This window comes from Chrysochloris asiatica, unplaced genomic scaffold (assembly GCF_000296735.1).
Source record: "Chrysochloris asiatica unplaced genomic scaffold, ChrAsi1.0 scaffold00054, whole genome shotgun sequence".
Classification (NCBI taxonomy): domain Eukaryota; kingdom Metazoa; phylum Chordata; class Mammalia; order Afrosoricida; family Chrysochloridae; genus Chrysochloris; species Chrysochloris asiatica.
The window spans coordinates 2,272,848-2,293,220 of record NW_006408572.1 but is presented as its reverse complement, the minus strand read 5'-3'; the positions used below and the strand labels follow the sequence as shown (position 1 = coordinate 2,293,220).

General features: G+C 42.5%; 1 protein-coding gene across 1 annotated transcript in view; it reads left to right on the top strand.

The window, feature by feature from the left end:
- The window catches only part of PRPF8 (pre-mRNA processing factor 8), a 34,124-nt gene that overhangs the window by 8,164 nt on the left and 5,587 nt on the right, over positions 1 to 20,373 (top strand). Inside the window, exons 20-39 of the mRNA XM_006863230.1 lie at positions 191 to 378; positions 486 to 724; positions 895 to 1,041; positions 1,188 to 1,398; positions 1,584 to 1,700; positions 11,000 to 11,247; positions 11,369 to 11,548; positions 11,847 to 11,982; positions 12,090 to 12,259; positions 12,419 to 12,548; positions 12,657 to 12,803; positions 13,004 to 13,164; positions 13,525 to 13,716; positions 14,140 to 14,377; positions 14,481 to 14,609; positions 15,392 to 15,505; positions 15,588 to 15,761; positions 16,057 to 16,250; positions 17,068 to 17,307; positions 17,396 to 17,537. Of these exons, the coding sequence (XP_006863292.1) occupies positions 191 to 378; positions 486 to 724; positions 895 to 1,041; positions 1,188 to 1,398; positions 1,584 to 1,700; positions 11,000 to 11,247; positions 11,369 to 11,548; positions 11,847 to 11,982; positions 12,090 to 12,259; positions 12,419 to 12,548; positions 12,657 to 12,803; positions 13,004 to 13,164; positions 13,525 to 13,716; positions 14,140 to 14,377; positions 14,481 to 14,609; positions 15,392 to 15,505; positions 15,588 to 15,761; positions 16,057 to 16,250; positions 17,068 to 17,307; positions 17,396 to 17,537 (3,497 nt within the window). The remainder of the gene's footprint in view (positions 1 to 190; positions 379 to 485; positions 725 to 894; positions 1,042 to 1,187; positions 1,399 to 1,583; positions 1,701 to 10,999; positions 11,248 to 11,368; positions 11,549 to 11,846; positions 11,983 to 12,089; positions 12,260 to 12,418; positions 12,549 to 12,656; positions 12,804 to 13,003; positions 13,165 to 13,524; positions 13,717 to 14,139; positions 14,378 to 14,480; positions 14,610 to 15,391; positions 15,506 to 15,587; positions 15,762 to 16,056; positions 16,251 to 17,067; positions 17,308 to 17,395; positions 17,538 to 20,373) is intronic.

Here is a 20,373-nt window from a genome sequence, read left to right as displayed (position 1 = left end):
TGATTAGTTTACTCTTGCTGCATGTTAACAAGGAAATTGCATTGACATTAAACACCTAGCAATCCAGATACCTGAGTGGAGTAGTAGTGGGATTGAGTTAGTGATGATGATAGTTCTGGTCATCTACTATTGGTGTTAGGGTTTGAAAGGCACTTACTAACTTGCTGGAGGCTTCTTTGCCATTCTTTAGGCATCAATAACCTGCAGGACGTGTGGGAGACAAGTGAAGGTGAATGCAATGTCATGCTGGAATCACGCTTTGAGAAGATGTATGAAAAGATCGACTTGACCCTGCTTAATAGATTGCTGCGACTCATCGTAGACCACAACATAGCTGATTATATGACAGCCAAGAACAACGTCGTTATCAACTACAAGGTATTTCTTGGGACAGGGTAGCAAGGAGTTGTGAAATCTGAAGATGGGCTCTGGGGAAGCTTGGGACATGGCTGTGGGTTGTTAAAGAGTTGCAATCTTCTTTTTAGGACATGAACCATACGAATTCATATGGGATCATTAGAGGCCTGCAGTTTGCCTCATTCATAGTGCAGTACTATGGCCTGGTGATGGATTTGCTTGTACTGGGACTGCACCGGGCCAGTGAGATGGCTGGACCCCCTCAGATGCCAAATGACTTTCTCAGTTTCCAGGACATAGCCACTGAGGCTGCCCACCCCATTCGTCTCTTCTGCAGATATATTGATCGCATCCATATTTTCTTCAGGTGATGACTTACCTGATCCTTATCTTTGCAGGGCTTTGAGGCATATGCCTGCCTTTGATAGTGGCTTCATTTGATCGCTGCTGGGCTTGGGGTTGGGAATGGAATGAAATTCTCATGAGCATTACATAGCAGTGTCTTTTGATCTCAACAATGCGTTTTTCCCTGTGTAGATTCACAGCAGATGAGGCTCGAGATCTAATCCAGCGTTACCTGACGGAGCACCCTGACCCCAACAATGAAAACATTGTTGGCTATAACAACAAGAAGTGCTGGCCTCGAGACGCCCGCATGCGCCTCATGAAACATGATGTCAACTTGTGAGTCAAGAGTCCGGATTTTGGATCCAAAGATCAATTAGAGGGAACTTACGGGGTGGTTTCCTGGGTGGGAGGAATGTAGTCAATCTGTCCTTTGAAAGGGCATTTCTAGGAGACTGATGTGACCACATGTTCCTTGTGAGCAGGGGTCGTGCAGTGTTCTGGGACATCAAGAACCGTCTGCCACGGTCAGTGACTACAGTTCAGTGGGAGAACAGCTTTGTATCCGTGTACAGTAAGGACAACCCCAACCTGCTCTTCAACATGTGTGGCTTTGAGTGCCGCATCCTTCCTAAATGTCGTACCAGCTATGAGGAGTTCACCCACAAGGATGGGGTCTGGAATCTGCAAAATGAGGTACTGCCTAGAAAGGGACTAGTATTCCCTCCCCTGAACTCCCAAGGCAAATGGGGGTGAGACACACTATCCCATTACCAGTCTGTTGAATCTTGTTGGGTGTGTAGGGCTTAGCAGTGATCAGAGATGGTGTTTGCTTCTCAGCAGTTCCAGGGACAAGTTAACCATGACCTTGTGTGGTTTAGGTTACTAAGGAGCGCACAGCTCAGTGTTTCCTGCGTGTGGATGATGAGTCAATGCAGCGTTTTCACAATCGAGTGCGTCAAATTTTGATGGCCTCAGGATCTACCACTTTCACAAAGGTATGTCAGACAGTTCACGTAGCTGCCTTCATGTTCTGCCCATGTCACATTCCTCTCCACTCTTGGCCAGTTTTGCTTTCCTTTCTTTTCAGTGTTCCTTACTTCCATGCTTAATGTCAAATCAATTTAGTTATGTTTAGAAAATTTCCTGTAGGAATTTTGCAGCCTACTTCTGTGCAGTTTTAATGATTGTAAGTTGAAGTATTTAATTTGGACATAAAAACGGCATCATGTGGGACTTGGTGTCCAAGTCATGTTGTTGTTGTTGTTATGTGTCGGGGAGTCGGTTCTGACGCAAAGCGACTCTCTGTACAGGTTTCTGAAGCTATAAATCCTTACGGGAGCAGAAAGCCTCATCTTTCTCCCACGGAACAGCTGGTAGTTTCGAACTGCTGACCCTGCGGTTCACAGCCCGATTTGTAACCACTGTGCTAAGTCATGTAGCTCATCTTACTTTAAACATTTTATTGTGGATTGAGTGAAGACTCATAAAGCAGATCAGTAGTTTTACATAGACAACAAATCATACACTTTGTTTCATCTCAATGATTGCAAGCCCCTCAGTGTAACATCACTTATCCCATTTCCTCCTTATGTTTCCTTTTTCTATTCCTCCTCCTGTTGCAACTGTTTGAACTTTGTCTTTAGGTTAATACTGCCTTTTGATTTTGAAGAGCTGACCATTCAGTGGTCTACGTACTTCACTAGGGTTGTTATCCCCCATACATGACTACCTATTGCTTGGCTGGAAATGGACTGAGTTCAGTTCCAGACCTGAAAGGTGACCCCAGGGTTTCACCAGTGTCTAATCAGTAAGACTGGTCTTTGTGTGTGTGATTATTTTCTCCCACCCTATCCAGGACCTTTTAATGTAGTTCCTTTCCGAGCAATTGGCCATGGTAGCTAGGGACCATCTAGTTCTTCTGATCTCAGGTTCATTAGACAAATTGTTACCAAGTGCCTTCAGTTTTGATCACTTTTCTTTCTTCCGCACAGGGAGGGACCAATAGTTGCACCTTATATGACCCCCTCGTGAGCATGAAGTATACAGCTTATCTTAACCAGTAGTGTGGTATTTTTGTTAAAAGTATCATTAATTCAGTAACTTCCAAGGGCCCAGTTGAGGGTGTTGTCATTTGCAGTAGTCTGAGGATTTGTTAACTATCATGAGTTTTTACATGGTTTTGAAAGTCCTCACCCTGGTTTCCCATAGAATGAATTCTTAGTTGTAACATTTACCTGTTATTCTGACCTACGTGTTCTTTAAAAGAGCTCTGGTAGCGTAATGGTTACGAATTGGGCTGTGAGCTTCAAGGTCAGCAGTTTGAAAGTACCAGCTGTTCCACGGGAGAAAGATGAGGTTTTCTGCTCCCATAAGGATTTACAGCCTCGGAAACACTGTTCAGGGTCGCTATGAGTCGAAACTGACTCCACAGCACCTAACTACTACCACCACCATATGTCCTTTTGACCCTAAGCAAATGCTTTATGGTTTTTAGTAAGGTTTCTCTATAATCTCCCATGATAATATTTTTTTAGAGTGTAGTGCTAAGAGAACTTGGTCTTTTGAAGTTGATTTACTCCCTCCAAGCCTCAGTCATTTTCATTAGCATTTGCTGATAGCTGCTCTGCCACAGCATGTGCCTCCTGGGTAAGTAGTGGACTAGTAACTGCAAGGTCGGTCAGCAGTTAACACGACACGCACCAGCCACTCTGTGGAATCCCTATGTCGGGTCAATATATGAGTTAGAACTGACTTGATGGAACTTTTCGTCAACATATGTAAGATATAGTCCTTGTCCTCATTGAGTTTACTGTCTAGTGGGGGAGGGAGATGTAGTCAGATTAACTATAACAGAATATGCTTTTTATAAAGCTGGTGGATTCCTGGGGAATGGCTGAGTACTAGTTCTAATCCCATCCAAGAGAGGGAGAGGAAAGGCTTTCTGGAAGAAGTGGCATGTGATGAGGAAAGCGAGGAAGGGCATTCTTAAATCAGTGGTATGGAGATGGTAACTAGTATGTTACATGTGGGAGTTCAGGTAACGTTTCTGGAGTTAGGAATGCCAGGAGATGAAGGTGGATAAATAGGCAAGAGCCAGATTATGAAGGGCATTGTTTTATGAATCCTGTTACAGATCTTACATTTAAGAGCGACTTTTTCAGATGTCATTGGTGACCTTAGTATAGAGCCATTTCAGAAATTGTGGGGATGGGTGCCAGATGGCAGAGGGTGAGGTTTATGGGAAGTGAGGAAATGCGGACAGCAATTATAGTCTATTTGCCAGTTTGAGTAAGAGAAGGAAGGACATTAGATGCCACCTAGAGGGAAATACAAGTCAAGGCAGCACTTGAGCATGTTTAAATTAAGAAGGATCCAGTAACAACTGAAAATACAGGGAAGTGTGATCATTGATGGAGCAGTGTACTGGAGGGATTCTAAGGATCAGGTTAAAGTACAAACAGGAAAATATGCTTGGAACCTAATAGAATGTGGTTGGGGTAGATGATCATGTAGATCAATTTAGTGAGAAGTCCCAACAGTTTGTCAGGAGCATACTGGCCTTCAAGACAGACAGTGAGGGGGCATGATAAGATTCTTGAAGGAGCTGAGAGGATTGTCAAGTGTGCCAGGGTCCAGGTGAGCTTCAAGAAAGTAAAGATCATTAAGTGAGTGTGAGTCCTTCCCACAAGTACTCAGCTACTCAGTGACAGGATGGAGAAAGTCCATCAATTGTAAGTCCTGATTTGAGACTGGGTGTCAAGCAAAAAGGAGTAAATACCAGGATGCAGGACCCTATTTTTGTCCTGTATTTGTTGGACTGCAAGGTCAGTTTGAACCAAAAGGTCGGCAGTTCAAGTTCACCAGACGCTCCTTTGAAACCTTATACAGGATCACTATGAGTTGAAACCGACTTGACAGCACTTAACAACAACAATGAGAGAGAAGTAAGAGCTCAGTGGCCTTGAGAGAAAATGTGGGGGTTATGGGAAGAGTAAGATAAATGAGATTTAAGAGCCTGAGAAATGGTGGAGTGTCTAAAGGAGAGGTGAGAGAAACAGTGGTTAGATGCATGGGTTTTGGAGTTAAATTGAGTCAGATCACAGCTCTATAGATGGGACTTTATGCAGATTACCTGCTCTGGGCTTCAGTTCCCTTACCTATAAAATGGGAATACCTAGCTCATAGGGCTTTTGTGAGAATTAAATGAAATAATGCATGTGTTAAATTAAGCCTTAATACCTAATAATTTATTTTATGAAAGCTTGCTCTCATTCACTAGAGAAATTAGGGATTGTGATCAGATAGATGTTAGAAGAATATGTTGCCTGAGGTGACTTAAGGTAAGACAGTTCTTACAATAAAATGTCTTGGTCTTCCCATGTTGATAAAAGGAAAATCAGTAAGGCTGCTGGTGGCTGGATCTTAAGGCCGGTATTCTTGTCTTCTAAAGTTCTCTTTCTTGGACTCTCTTTAATCACTGCTACTTTCAGCTCTCTTGGCCTTAGGTGTGTGCTTGCTAATAAACTAGCCTATGCTTGGATGCAAGACCCTTCCCTTCATCTCCAGTAACAGTTATGAAGTAAGGCAGGAACATTTAAATAAGACTTGGCTATGAGCCAGGTACAACATGGGAAATAGGCGTGCACCAAGTTAGATAATTGGTTTACAGTTCATACGCTCATCTCCAGAAATAAAGCACGGGAAAATACACAATCAAATGGGAGGGTTTGTGACAGCAAACTATTCAGCTTACAGTTCAATAACCAAGTGTAATCAGACTTAAGCCTGAGGATTGTCCTAAATAAGTCAGTTTGCCTAAGGCTGCTGCCTTGGCTGTCACAAACTAGAGAGATGCTCAGTCTCGCTTTATGATTTGGTTTTGGCTGTTACCTCACTTTGTAGTCTGAATGCTATTATTGCTCGAGGTAGTTTTCTTTGGTAACTCCAGCCAGCTTGATTTTTTTACATCAGTAATGTGCATCAATAATTGCCCATAAAATATTCTGAATATTATTTTGTGTGTGGGGGGTTTGTTTCTTCTGTCAGCTATTTAGAGAGGAGTGTTAGAAATCTTCAACTAAAATTGTAGATAGATTTATTTTCCTTTACCTATCATTGTTTGCTTCCCTTATGAAATTCTACGTATTTAGGATGTCTTGATGAATTGACTTCTTAATCTTTATGACATGTCCCTTTCTCTTCCTGGTAATAATCTCTGTTCTGAAGTTTACTTTGTCTGATATCAGTAGTGTCATTGAAGCTTTATTTGATTTGTTTCTCTGGATATCTTTTTACATCATTTTACTTTTAACCTATTTGTTTTTATAATTAAAGATGATGTTATTTTAAAGTCTATCTTGAGAATCTCTACCTTGTAATTGATCTAAACACTCCAGTTAAATTTAATATAATTATCAGTCAGTGAAACTTAAATCTACCATCTTACTCTTTGTTTTCTATTTATCCTATCTACTTTATTTTCCCCTGTCTCTCTCTTCTCTCTGCCTTCTATTGGTTGGGTGGTGTTTTTGTTGTGTTTTGTTGTTGTTGTTGGGTGGTTTTATGATCAGAATTTCTCTACTTCTTGCATATTAGCTGTATTTTTTAAATTGGTTACTTGAGGCTTTATAAAAGGAAGTTTCAAAAGGTTCATGGGAAAATGGAATTAAAAGATTAAAAGATACAGCATTTTTCTATGAACTTTTTGAAAGCCCTCTTGTATATTGTTGTTCTGTGCCTTTGAGTCCATTCCAACTCATTAGTGACCCTATAGAAGAGGGTAGAATTGCCTCATAGTGTTTCCTAGGGAGCAAGATCACCAGGTCATCATTCCCCCTTCACCCCCCCACCCTCGTTTGCTCCCCTGTGAAGTAGCTGGTAGTTTTGAACCAGTGACCCTTTCACTTAATAGCCCAGGCTTAACCATTGTGTTATCCAGGGCACTTGAGGGTTGATATTTGTTGTTGTTGAGTGCCATCGAGTCAGTTCGAACTTATAGTGATCCTGTATAGGGTTTCCAAGGAGCAGCTGGTAGGGTTGAAGTGCTGACCTAGTGGTTCTCAGTCCAATGTGGATCCATAGCACTACACCAAGAGTTTGAGAATTTATATAAACATATTTAATTTTTACCATAATCCTGGTGTGATATTGTGGGATAAGCACTGAACTGCAAGGTCAGCGGTTCAAATTCACCAGCCACTCCTTTGGAAATCCTACACAGGGTCGCTATAAGTCAGAACCGACTCCGTGGCACTTAACAACAGCAACAACAACATCCACTAAGGTCCCTGGTGTGGTGCTGTAGGATAAGCACTGGATTGGTAATCAAAAGGTCAACAACTCAAACCCACCAGCTGCTGTCAGAAACACTACATAGAGTTGCTATGAGTCTGTTTCTGTTGATTGATTTTCCTTCTCTTTGTTAATAATAAGTGCCATCCAGTTGGTTCCAACTCCTAGCGACCGTAGTCTCAAGGTTCTGCCAGTCTCTGTCTAACCAGTTAAGCCTGATTTTTTTTTTATGATTTTGAGTTTTGTTCCACATTTTCTCCCACTCTGTGCAGAACCTTTCAGAGCAGTTGGTAGCGGTAGCCAGGCATCATCTAGTTCTTCCTGGTTTCAGGGTCATGGCGACTGAAGTTTACATTGACCATTAGTTCATTGGACTAATTGTTTCCAAACGTCTTCAGTTTTAATCACTTTTCTTTTCTCTGGGTAGAGAGAGACCAGTAATTACACCTTAAGTGACTACTGAGCTTCTAAAATCCCAGTTGCTCCTTGCAAAATAGAGTGTAGAATATTGTCTCTGTGTATACTGTGTAAGTCAGTTGACCATGGTGTCTCTGAGACTATGGTCCTGAGGCGCTAGGCTCAGCAAATAATTCCTTGAGGATTGCTTTTAAGCTTGGTTATGGTGGGTTGTAGAGCAACCTTTGTTCTGGGATTAACTACTTTCACCACTAAAGGATACCTTCCTGGGGGCTCTCCGATTCCCATGTATTACAAGGTGTTGCCATTCTGAGTGGTGGGAAACATTCCCAGCCTTCCATGCACTGTGTCATTTTTTAGTTGACTGATTTTCAGTTGTTCTTTTCCTGGCCTCAGTGATTTTTATCTGATAAAGATTGGGATTCAGCCAGAGACACCAGAGGACTCTTTCATAGATCTGTAAAGATCTTTTGCTGTCACTTTCCATCTTTCTAGTATTTCTGTCCCACGAATTCTAGCTGCCTTGGCTCCCTGTTAGCACAGTGGTTAAACACGAGGCTGCTAACCAAAATGGTTGGTAGTTCAAACCCATCAGCTGCTCCTACAGCAGTGTCCTTCCATAAAAACTACAGCCTTGGTGAGGACTCTAGACTCATGGAAAGAGAGGGACTGGGTGATGGCAGCCAGGAGGCAGGGTTGCAGAATATGCCCTTTGGTTGTTTAAATTATTATATATTCCTGAGTGTTTCTGTGCATATCCCTTTACCTACACCCCAACCCCCAAAACAAAAACAAAAAACAGGGAATGGAAGCAAATAATGATGCACGGAGGAGAGTTTAATCATTGCAGTGAAACAATGATGTAAACCCGATTTTATCCCATGTAAACTATCACTCAGTTCGCAGTAAAAACTTTAAAAAAAAAATTACAGCCTTGAAGTCCTATGAGGTAATTCTACTCAGTCCTACACAGTCTCTCTGAACCAGATTTGATTTGGTGACAGTGGTTTTGACTCCCCAAATCTAGTTAGTATATCTCTTGGACTCAAGGACACCATTACCTTTTTGTGCTCCCACTTCAGCTGCTGCAGTGTGGAAACTGGGCAGTTGTAGGATTAGCATTTCTTTGCCTGCTCTCAAGGGTCAGTGTCTGCTGCTTGTTGTCAGATAGCTGAAAAGCATTGTCTTACAAATTTTGTAGGTTTTTTAGTTGTTTACAGTAGAAGGACAATTTCTGTAGCCAACCCCTCATAAGTTTTTGGTAGTTTTTTTCATCCCTTCTTCTCTCCTACCCAGCCCAAGTATATTTAAAAATTTTATCTGGTTTTATGTTAAGAGTGTTTATAAATTATTGATTCATTTTTTTGAATGAGTATTTATTCAGTTTATTCAAAGAGGTTGTTCAATCTTCTATCCCATGAGCATCCATCCAGCCCCAGCAGTCTTTCAGTAGGAAGCTCCATTATTGCAGCGGTCATTACAAATTCTGCATTTCTCTAAATGGTAACTCCTAGTGCTTTTGCTCAAAACTCTATTCCATCCAGTGCGTTAGCATAAACTGACTTTACAGCTTTTAAAGCTGTCCACAAACTATATGTAAGCAGTCATCCACAAGTAAAAATGCGTACCAGATCCCAAAATATAACTGGTTCAGGCAGGTAGAAGAATCAGGCCTACCATTTCAGTTTGCGCTATTTCTGTCTAGTATCTGTTTGCTCATGGCCTTCTCAGCTATTCCCATACTTCTTTGGCAGTAACTGATTGGAAGAGTCCATCAGGAACCACGTAGTATCCATGGTTAGCACTATCCCCACCAGAGGGATCATTTCTTACCTGAAAGCTCAGTTCATTTTTTTCTATGGAAATAGAATCCACATACACTAAATTTTACCCTTTTAAAATGTGGTGGAATTCAGTAGACTTTAGTCTATTCCCCAAGTTGCACAACCGTCACCACTGTCTGTCTACGTGTAGAACATTTCATCATCCCAAAATGAAACCCCATAGCCATGACAGTCACTCCTCCTCCTCCCCTTAACTTCCCATCCCTGGCAACTACTTCATCACTATCCATCTGTGTGGATTTGCCTATTGTGGACGTTTTGTATAAATGGAATCATTAATATGTGGCTTTTTTGTCTAACTTCTTTCACTTAGTGTATGGTGTTTTCAGTTCATCCAACTTGTCGCATGTTGTTGTCAAGTGCCGTGGAGTTGGGTCTGACTTACGGCCACCTTGTAGAAGGTTTCATATACTGATACTTCAGTCCTTTTTATGATTGAATAATATTCTAATATATGGAGTCCTGCTGTGGCGCTATAGTATCAACACTGAACTGCTAACCACAAGATTGGCAGTTTAAACCCACCAGTTTCTCCTCTGAAACCCTATACAGGGTTACTGTGAGTCAGAACTCACTCAGAAGCACTTAACAGCAACACTATGGCTATGTAATCACATTTTGTTTATTCATTCACCATTGATAGACCCTTAGTAGTTTCCACTTCTTAGTTATTATGACTTATAAGATTTGAACACTTGAGTACAAGTTTTTGTGTGCACGTTTTCATTTCTCTTGGCTATATACCTGGGAGTATGTGGTAATGATTTTCCAAAGCAGCTGAACCATTTTACATTCTCACTACTGTTGTCTGAGGTGTATTTTCTCCATGCCCTTGTTATTATCTCTCTTTTGATTGTAACCATTCTCATTGGTGTGAAGGGGTATATAATTTTTGTTTACATTTGTTTATATTTCCCTAATGACTAATCAGGAGTCCTGGTGTGGTGCAGTGTAAGCATTGAACTGCTAATCGCAAGGTTCAAACCCATCAGCCACTCCTCAGAAAACCCTATACAGGGTTATGAGTCGGCACTTAACAATAATGAATGGCAACTGCGGGTTAATGTGCTATACTGCAAGGTTGGTTTGAACCTCAAGGTCAGTGGTTCAAGCTCACCAGCTGCTCCTTGGAACCTATACAGGGTTACAATGAGTCAGAACCAACTCGACGGCGCTTGAACTTAACAACAATTTACCTTTATTAATAAATTCCCCAAGTCTTTTTTTGTTTTTGGCAGCATGGTTGTGTCGTTTGCGTACCACTAGTTCTTAATGAGTCTTTCTTCAAACTTGATGTTATGCTGTTCTTCATATAGTTTGGCTTCTTGAATTACTTGTTCAGCATACAGATTGACTAGCTTGAAAGAATATATTCCTGTGTGGTAGTTAATGTTTTATGTCAACTAGACTCTCCCTTTAACGATTACTGTATAAATTCCATACCATTGGTTACAGTTTTCACAGTGTGTCAGCATTCTCATTATTTCTATTCTATTGGTTCTGTTTCCATTGATTTAGCTTCCTTTCCCCTCATTGTCTTCTCTTATCTTTGCTGTTAGGTAAATGTTGACTGTTTGGTCTCATGTAGTTGATAGCTTATTTTATAAACCAATCTTTTTTTTTTTTTACTTGACTGAAAGGCACGTCAATTATTTTTTGACAGCTGGGAGAATATAGTGCAGCGCTCAGCCCTCCCCCCCCTCACATGAATCATCTATAATTGACTTTCCTTCTGTTTTCAGATTGTGAATAAGTGGAACACAGCCCTCATTGGCCTTATGACATACTTTCGGGAGGCTGTGGTGAACACCCAGGAACTGCTGGACTTACTGGTCAAGTGTGAGAACAAGATCCAGACACGTATCAAGATTGGCCTCAACTCCAAGATGCCAAGTCGCTTCCCCCCTGTTGTGTTCTACACCCCTAAGGAGTTGGGTGGTCTCGGCATGCTCTCAATGGGCCATGTACTCATCCCCCAGTCTGACCTCAGGTAAGGCCTGGCTGAAAATCCTGCTGGGCCATATTACTTAGACCCTGAGGTGAAGAAGTGCTTCTTGATATGTAGGCTTTTTTTCCTCCTGTTTGCTAATCATGGTTGTACCCCCAAACAGGTGGTCTAAACAGACAGATGTAGGTATCACACACTTCCGTTCAGGAATGAGCCATGAAGAAGACCAACTGATTCCCAACCTGTACCGCTACATTCAGCCATGGGAGAGTGAGTTCATTGACTCCCAGCGGGTCTGGGCAGAGTATGCACTCAAGAGACAAGAGGCCATTGCTCAAAACAGGTGCATAACCAAGAAGGCATAGCAGTCCTGGTGAGGGGTGGGGGTAGTGAGCTTTTGAGCCCTATGTGAAGACTGGGAGCAATTATGTCATATGAGGGGGATTCAAGAAGTTCATGGAAAAATGGAATGGAAAGATAATAGAATTTTTCTAAGAACTTTTGGAAGCCCCCTCATATTTTTCATGGAGACAAACAAGCAAATTCTACTGTCTTTTCTTAACTAATTTTCCTTAGCCAGGAAGGAGTGCTGTCCTCTTTATAAGAGAAACTCTTTGACGTTAAGCTTTTTTTCATGGCAGACGACTGACATTAGAAGATCTAGAAGATTCGTGGGATCGTGGCATTCCTCGAATCAACACCCTTTTCCAGAAGGACCGACACACATTGGCTTACGATAAGGGTTGGCGTGTTCGAACTGACTTTAAGCAGTACCAGGTATGTAAAGGGGGTAGTGGGAGTGATTTTCTCTGAATTGGGAGAATCCATGACCATGATAGGGCAGTAGGTGCCAGACGATTGACTTTGTCTGCTTCACCATTTAGGTTTTAAAGCAGAACCCTTTCTGGTGGACACACCAGCGGCATGATGGGAAGCTCTGGAACCTAAACAACTACCGTACAGACATGATTCAGGCCCTCGGCGGTGTGGAAGGCATTCTGGAACACACACTCTTCAAGGGCACGTACTTCCCTACTTGGGAAGGGCTTTTCTGGTGAGGATTCTCTTTCACAGTTCTTATTACTATAGCTATCTGAACCCTCTCCTTGTGTGTCTTTGAAGTCTGCTGTGGTTTTTTTCAGACAGCCATCCCTAGCCCTACAGTGCTCTGGGAGATGGCAGGGGCTAACTTCACCTGGTCTCTTCTTCCCAGGGAAAAGGCCAGTGGATTTGAAGAATCTATGAAGTGGAAGAAACTAACTAATGCTCAGCGATCAGGATTGAACCAGATTCCCAATCGGAGATTTACCCTCTGGTGGTCCCCAACCATCAACCGAGCCAATGTGAGTGTGTTTGGTAGACAGAGTGCGGAAGCTAAAAACAGTTGTTTATACTTCTTTCATTGTGTGTCTTGAATTCTGTCTAGTATCACATTCTCCTTTTCCTGTCAGGTATATGTAGGCTTTCAGGTTCAGCTGGACTTGACGGGTATTTTCATGCATGGAAAGATCCCCACACTGAAGATCTCACTCATCCAGATCTTCCGAGCTCATTTGTGGCAGAAAATCCACGAGAGCATCGTTATGGACTTGTGTCAGGTGGGTCAGAATTGAGGGGAGGCGTGTCAAGAGAATTCGGTTATCTTGCAGTTTTTGGTATAGAAATTCCATCCAGAAAGGTCTGAGCCAAGGTTGCTATTATGACACTAGGTGGCTGGCACGTTATATTGCATTTTAAAGCCCTCATTCTATTTGGGTTCCCTTAACAACAGTCGTGAGCTCTCCACTTTTGCCTTTAGGTGTTTGACCAGGAACTGGATGCATTGGAAATTGAGACTGTACAAAAGGAGACAATCCATCCCCGGAAGTCCTATAAGATGAATTCATCCTGTGCCGATATCCTACTCTTTGCTTCCTATAAATGGAATGTTTCCCGGCCTTCACTGCTGGCAGACTCCAAGTAAGTGACTTACCACTCAGTTTTGTTGTTCCCTAGCAATACTGCTTTGGAAGTTGCTCCTTGTTCTTCTAAACTCAGAGCCAGTATGACCTGTGGACCCTACTAGGGAACTTCAAAAAGGTTGTGGAAAAATTTCATTATCTTTTCATTACATTTTTGATGAAATTTTTGAAGTCTCTTCATGTGAACACACTCAGCCAGGTCTGCTAATTCTCTGCAGGTCTTACTGCTCTAAAGCAGACAGAGGGATTACTATTTTGAGATGAGTAGGAGTAATAAGGGGTTCTTGTAGTTTTGGGAACATAGGCTGTACCTGTGGATTCCAGAAAGCTTGGGCCCCTGACCCCTGTCTACCCTCAGGGATGTGATGGACAGCACCACCACGCAGAAGTATTGGATTGACATCCAGTTGCGTTGGGGAGACTACGATTCCCATGACATTGAGCGCTATGCCCGGGCTAAGTTCCTGGACTACACCACAGACAACATGAGTATCTACCCGTCACCTACAGGTGTGCTCATTGCAATTGACCTGGCCTATAACCTGCACAGGTGAGTTGGGATTCAGAAGCATGTTGTTTCCATCACTCTTTATTCTTTAATATAGACATAATATTTTTATCAGTTTGCTCAACTTAACATATAGATCTGCCTGTTCAGGTCATACTTTATATGGAATCAGATGATTTTTTAGTCTAACTTCTTTCTTAGTATAATGTTTTCAGGTTTCATTCAGCGTGTATCAGTACTTTAGCCCTTTTTATGGCTGAAAGATATCCCATTGTATGGCTATACCGTATACATTTTGTTTATCCGTTTATCAGTTGCCCCTTTTCTCCTGACTCACTGACTTTCCTCCTTGCTCATCTCTACATGAACAGGGAATAGGCCTGTCGTCAGCTTTCTTTTTCGTTTGTTAGCCTTGGTCCTGGGACTGCCAACCTTAACTTTTCTTGCCCCTTTGCCACTTTACAGTGCCTATGGAAACTGGTTTCCAGGCAGCAAGCCTCTCATACAGCAGGCCATGGCCAAGATCATGAAGGCAAATCCTGCCTTGTATGTGTTACGTGAACGGATCCGCAAGGGATTGCAGCTCTATTCATCTGAACCCACTGAGCCCTATTTGTCCTCCCAGAATTATGGTGAGCTCTTCTCCAACCAGATTATCTGGTTTGTGGATGACACTAATGTCTACAGAGTGACTATCCACAAGGTAAGTGTAAAAGGCAATGAAGGGTTTGTGACTTATGTATATACTGAGATGAGGGTGGGATGGTTGTTTCTAAACCATGCTAACTAATGTAATAATTCTCTAGACTTTTGAAGGGAACTTGACAACCAAACCCATTAATGGAGCCATCTTCATCTTCAATCCACGAACAGGACAGCTCTTCCTCAAGATAATCCACACCTCTGTGTGGGCTGGACAGAAACGTTTGGGACAGGTAAGCAGGTTAAAGGACAAAGGCTATAGAACCCTGCTTTCTCTGGCTGTTTGAGAGAGACAGAATGTATGTATTTGTTGTTTCTCTCTGTTGCAATATTGAGGACATCTCATTTGAACTTTTTCCTGCACTTGGGAAGTATTCTATAGGAGGCCCAAGAGCGTGAGGTTCAGCATTACATGTCAGCTCATCTCTGCTTCCTGAATCTCCTGTCTCTAACCTGTCTTTAAAAAGGCTACCAAAAATCTTTCTAAAGTAAGCCATTGCTTTAGTAGTACCTTCCTTCTTACTGAATGAACTCTTTTTTAGCTTCCTAGACGCTTGATACCTGGCTCAGCCTTTATAATGGTTCTTGCAGTTGGTTCAGGGTCCTACTATCCCAGATGTGGTCTTCATTCTATCTCTGAGGCTTGCTCATATTTCTCTCTCTAGAATGAATCCCCCTCCTTCCACTGTTACATCACCGTTTTGCTCATCTCTAAAGATCCATTTTTTGGTGCAGCGTTTTAGGACTCTAGTGACATAGTTTCTTTGTTTCTAAACTCCTGATAACATAGTTTAGCATAGGCCAGCTTATGGTATTTTCTAATATGAATTTTGTCTGGCCAGTGAGATTGAACATCCTTTCTGGGCAAGGGCCATCTGAAACTTCTGTGCCTCTCACAGTGCTCCTAACATTCAGTAACACATGGGTTAATGATACCAAAACTATCATCTATTATTTTAGACTGATCTGGGAGAGTGGAGACACGATATTCATCATCTTCTCTGGTCCTTTTTAGCTAGCTAAGTGGAAGACGGCTGAGGAGGTGGCTGCCCTGATCCGATCTCTGCCTGTGGAGGAGCAGCCCAAGCAGATCATTGTGACCAGGAAGGGCATGCTGGATCCATTGGAGGTGAACACATGGAAGAGGTTGAAGAAAGGAGGGCCAAGAACTCCCAGACTCAGTTTCTAATCGTAGACTGATCTTGTCTTAGGTGCACTTGCTGGACTTCCCGAATATTGTCATCAAAGGGTCAGAACTCCAGCTCCCCTTCCAGGCTTGTCTCAAGGTGGAGAAGTTTGGGGATCTCATTCTTAAAGCTACTGAACCTCAGATGGTTCTCTTCAACCTCTATGATGACTGGCTCAAGACTATTTCATCTTACACGGTATCAAACCACCTCAGGAATAGGGCCCCTGACTCTAGGAGGATTGGGAGTAGAGTCAGGAAAAGGTCCTCTGCATTAGCTCTTCCACAAACCCCTAAAGGAGGCCGTTTTCCCCTCTTCAGCCTGTAGATGGGGAAGGAGACTGCTCTGCATACGATGTTGACTTATGCATGGAAGGTGGGTGGGCTTTACAGTTTGAAATCAATACTTAGGTTCCCAGGAAGGATAGGATGAAGGAAGCGGGTAAACGCTCCAGGTGGCTGGCTATTCCCCACTCACGCACTTCTCTCCCCAGGCTTTCTCCCGTCTCATCCTGATTCTGCGTGCCCTGCATGTGAACAATGACCGGGCAAAGGTCATCCTGAAGCCAGACAAGACCACTATTACAGAACCACATCACATCTGGCCCACTCTGACTGATGAGGAATGGATCAAGGTGGAGGTGCAACTCAAGGATCTTATCTTGGCTGACTATGGCAAGAAAAACAAGTGAGCAGTGATGGTGGGGAGACAGGTGGGAAATTCAAAAGGGAGAAGTAGGTGGCTTGGTGCGTGTTTTCTTGGTTTTGTTTTTTTAAGAAAAACCACTTAGGCTAGAAGTTTCTTGAGCGTCTGGAGATGCTTATGAAGAGAGGTCGGCAGTGTCTTTAGGTAGTGTGCCCTCTGACTTTGACTCAGTTCTGACTTAGGGTTTCTGAGGTGGTCAGTCTTTACTGAAGCAGAAAGCCTCTTCTTTTCTACCAAGGAACAGCTGATGGGTTTGAACTGCCAACCTACAGTTAGCAATCCAGAGAAGTCTATGTTGCAGACTTTCAGTCTGATTCTTGGGCATAGCTGTTTTGAGCAGGACATCTCTTTTCTGTGCATACCAAACACCCAGGAACTACACACACACACTCATCCTTCAGACTTTATCTGTCATTGTGGCACCCAAAAATGTCCATAGATGTACAAATATCCCCTCGAGTGACAGTGTCAGTCCTGCTTGAGAACAGTGTTTTTGAGAATTGTCCAGTGCCAGGGCACTTTAGTGTCCAGGCAGAATGGGAGGTGAGAGTGCAGAGCAAGCTTGGGCTGAGCTGGGAGTTGTACGTGCACAGTGCCCTCCCGCCTGATCTGAGCACTGAGAAGTCTTACTAGTACCAGTACATGGCCACCTCCTTTAGAAATGTCACTAAGGATTGTCTAGGGCAAAGTATGGGCTTCCCTGCTCTACCAAGTTAACACCCTTGCCATTGGAGCCAAAATGACCAAGGCGCCCCAAGGGGAAGGGAGTCTTGTGGTGTGACTCACACTGTCCCCATAGTGTGAATGTGGCATCACTGACACAATCAGAAATTCGAGACATCATCCTGGGGATGGAGATTTCAGCACCATCACAGCAGCGACAGCAGATAGCTGAGATCGAGAAGCAGACCAAGGAACAGTCACAGCTGACTGCGACACAGACGCGTACTGTCAACAAGCATGGTGATGAGATCATCACCTCCACCACCAGCAATTATGAAACCCAGACTTTCTCATCTAAGACTGAATGGAGGGTCAGGTACTGGAAAGGGCAAGTGGGGGGCAGGGAAGGAAGGAGGTCCTGATGCTTGAGCTGAGAAATGTTGACCTTCCCTGCCTGTTTACAGGGCCATCTCTGCTGCCAACCTGCACCTAAGGACCAATCATATTTATGTTTCATCTGATGACATCAAAGAGACTGGGTACACCTATATCCTTCCCAAGAATGTGCTTAAGAAGTTCATCTGCATATCTGACTTACGGGCCCAAGTGAGTGAATGTGCTAACTTGTCACAGTGTACCCAACACTTTATGTGCCTAAGACTCACTTGAGAATTTTTAGAATTTGAGATGCTGATTTCAAAATGCATACAAGGTTAGCCAAAACAGTGAGAATGTTTTGGCCCCCTCCAGATTTCAAAACATATTATAAAGCTATGGTAAATACAGTAGTGGCCTTAGAGTTATGGGAAGAGAATACTATATGAGGGAGACTGTACCAATTTCCTGGAAACATGGAATTGAGAAGTTTTTATTATAAATTGAGTAAAGATTTACAGAGCAGATCATCAGTTTTACATTCATCAAATCATGTACTTTACTTCTTTACAATGATTGTAATCCCCTCCGTGTACCAAAAGTTAATAGTATTTATCTCTACTCACTTTAAGTCTTGCATTCCTCCTGTGTCTCCTGCTGTCATCATCTTTCTTCTGCTAACCTCCTTCTTGTTTTATATTGCCTTCCCTGTCACCCATGTTAACATGTGCCCATGAACAATTCCCCCTCCCTCCATAGCCACCAGTGATTGTTTCTTTCATTAAAAAAACCTTTTCTTAACGTTCTGTAACATTGGTCTAATACACTATTTGTCCTTTTATGACTGACTAATTTCACTCAGCATAATATCCTCCAGGTTCATCTATGTTGTGAGATATTTTGGAAATTCATCGTTATACTTCAGCTTTTGTATAGTATTCCATTATGTGTATATATCAAAGTTTGTTTAACCATTCTTCTATTGATGGACGTTTAGGCTGCCTTTATCTTTTTGATGTGCTTCTTGTAGTTTATTGAAGGATCCTGTTTTCTTATCCATACTGCTCTCTGTCTCTTGACTGGTGCATTTATTAATCCATTTATATTTAGTATAATTATCCATAGATATGAATTGGTTACTGTCATTTGCTGTGTTTTTATTGTGTGTGGTGCTACTGGTTTCCATGTTCCATATAATTTTCTGCCCTCAGTTCATTTTGTTTTTGGGTTTTCTTTTCATTCATTTCTATTGTGTTAATGTTTACTAAATCTTTCTGGCGTTCCTCTTTTTTATTTTGGTGTGCAGAGTATTTTCTTTTAAGTTACTCTGTGTAATGTATAAGTTTTCTGTATTTTAAACAGTCTGGGTTATCGTGAAGTTTGCTTGACTTCCTAGCCATTTGTAAGTTCTGTATCTACACTATTCTCTCTTTGCTTTGTAGTTGACTTCATTATAAATTGATATCTCTGGTTCCCTATTTTTAATCTTACAGATTTGCTTTGTTTTAAATACTTCTATATCTGGATTGAGTGCTGGGTGGTTGTCATGTATGGTGATAGCAGGTTGTTGTCTGCTGTTGCTGGTTTTTAGTCCAAAGAAACACCCTTTAGCATTTTTGTAAAGTTGGTGTGGTCATTACAAATTCCTTTAATTTCTGTTTATAAGGAAATGTCTTAATTTCACCATCCTATTTGAGGGATTTTTTTTTTAGTGTTTTATTGTGAATTATGTGATAGTTTACATGGGAGAACATTAGCTTTACATTCATTCTATCTTACATCATTTCATTGTCATGGTAACAGTACCCTCCATGCATCATCATCCGACCAAAGGGTATACCCCGCAAGCCTGCCCACCCCCGGTTGTCAGCACACAGCCCCTCTGCCTCTCTTTGAGTCTAGAGTCCCCAGCCACTCCATCTCTCCACATCATCGTCTCTGCCTCCATTTCAGGTATCACTGCTTCTCTGGGTCGGTTCCCGCTCTCTGCTCTTCTCCCTTGATGGTCCCGGGGACCTCCGCTTCTAGACTGCAAAGTCAGTCACTCCCCTCCTTTTACTACAAAACGTCTACCTTTACATTTCCAACCTTCACAGTCAGTGCTGATAACAATTGTTCACTATTGTATCCCAAGAGACCTATCCCCATCTCCTTTCATCAGCCCCCACCAGACAGATTGGATACTACTCAGTGGGGATTCTACCTTCCTCCACACCCTCTGGATCTAGACTCCCTCTTCAAAGCTTGTAAGACAGTCACTTCTTGCCTTTGTAGCACCCCCATTTTGGGTAGCCAATGTCCAAGTTGCCCATCCCTGTCTACTCTGTATGGAGCAGGTGGGAATGATCCTTGCTGTAAAGATTTGTTCTCTCTTTTGAGCTACTGCATCCATAGGTTTAGGTCAAGTTCATCAAATTGTATCAGATTACTCCTTTTTTCCTCTTCTTTCTTCTTCTAGTTGAGCTATGATCGTCCAGTCGTTGAAGCCAGGTCAAGTGGGTATTACCTGCAAGTGTGGGTGTTCTTATGCATATGCCCTCTCTTCTTATCAGCTGGACGCTTCACTCTCCACTCTAGTCCTCTGTGGCTATGTCATTGACTCTGGGCCCAAGAGTCCCCAGGTCTTGCCACACTGCTGGCCAACCAGGACTCCACCTGGGTTCACAGGAGTCTATTGAACGTCGTTGTAGGGCTTAGCTTGCATCTTAAGTCTTATTCCCATCTCCTTTTACCAGACCCATCTATACAAGATGAAAACTATTCAGTGGGGATTCTATCTTCCCCCACACAGTCTTAAACTAAACTCCCTCTTAAAAATTTGTAAGCTAGTCACTTTGTGCCTTTATCTCCCCCTCATTTTAGGTAGCTAATGTCTAAGTTGCCCATCCCTACCTACCCTGTATACAGAGGGGATAGATAGCATTGACACTTGATGTGAAGACTCCTTCCCTCTCTGTTGGTACTCTGGTAGCGTAGTGGTTACGAATCGGGCTGCAAACCTTAAGGTCAGTGGTTCGAAACTACCAGTCGCTCCGCGGGAGAAAGATGAGGCTTTCTACTCCCGTAA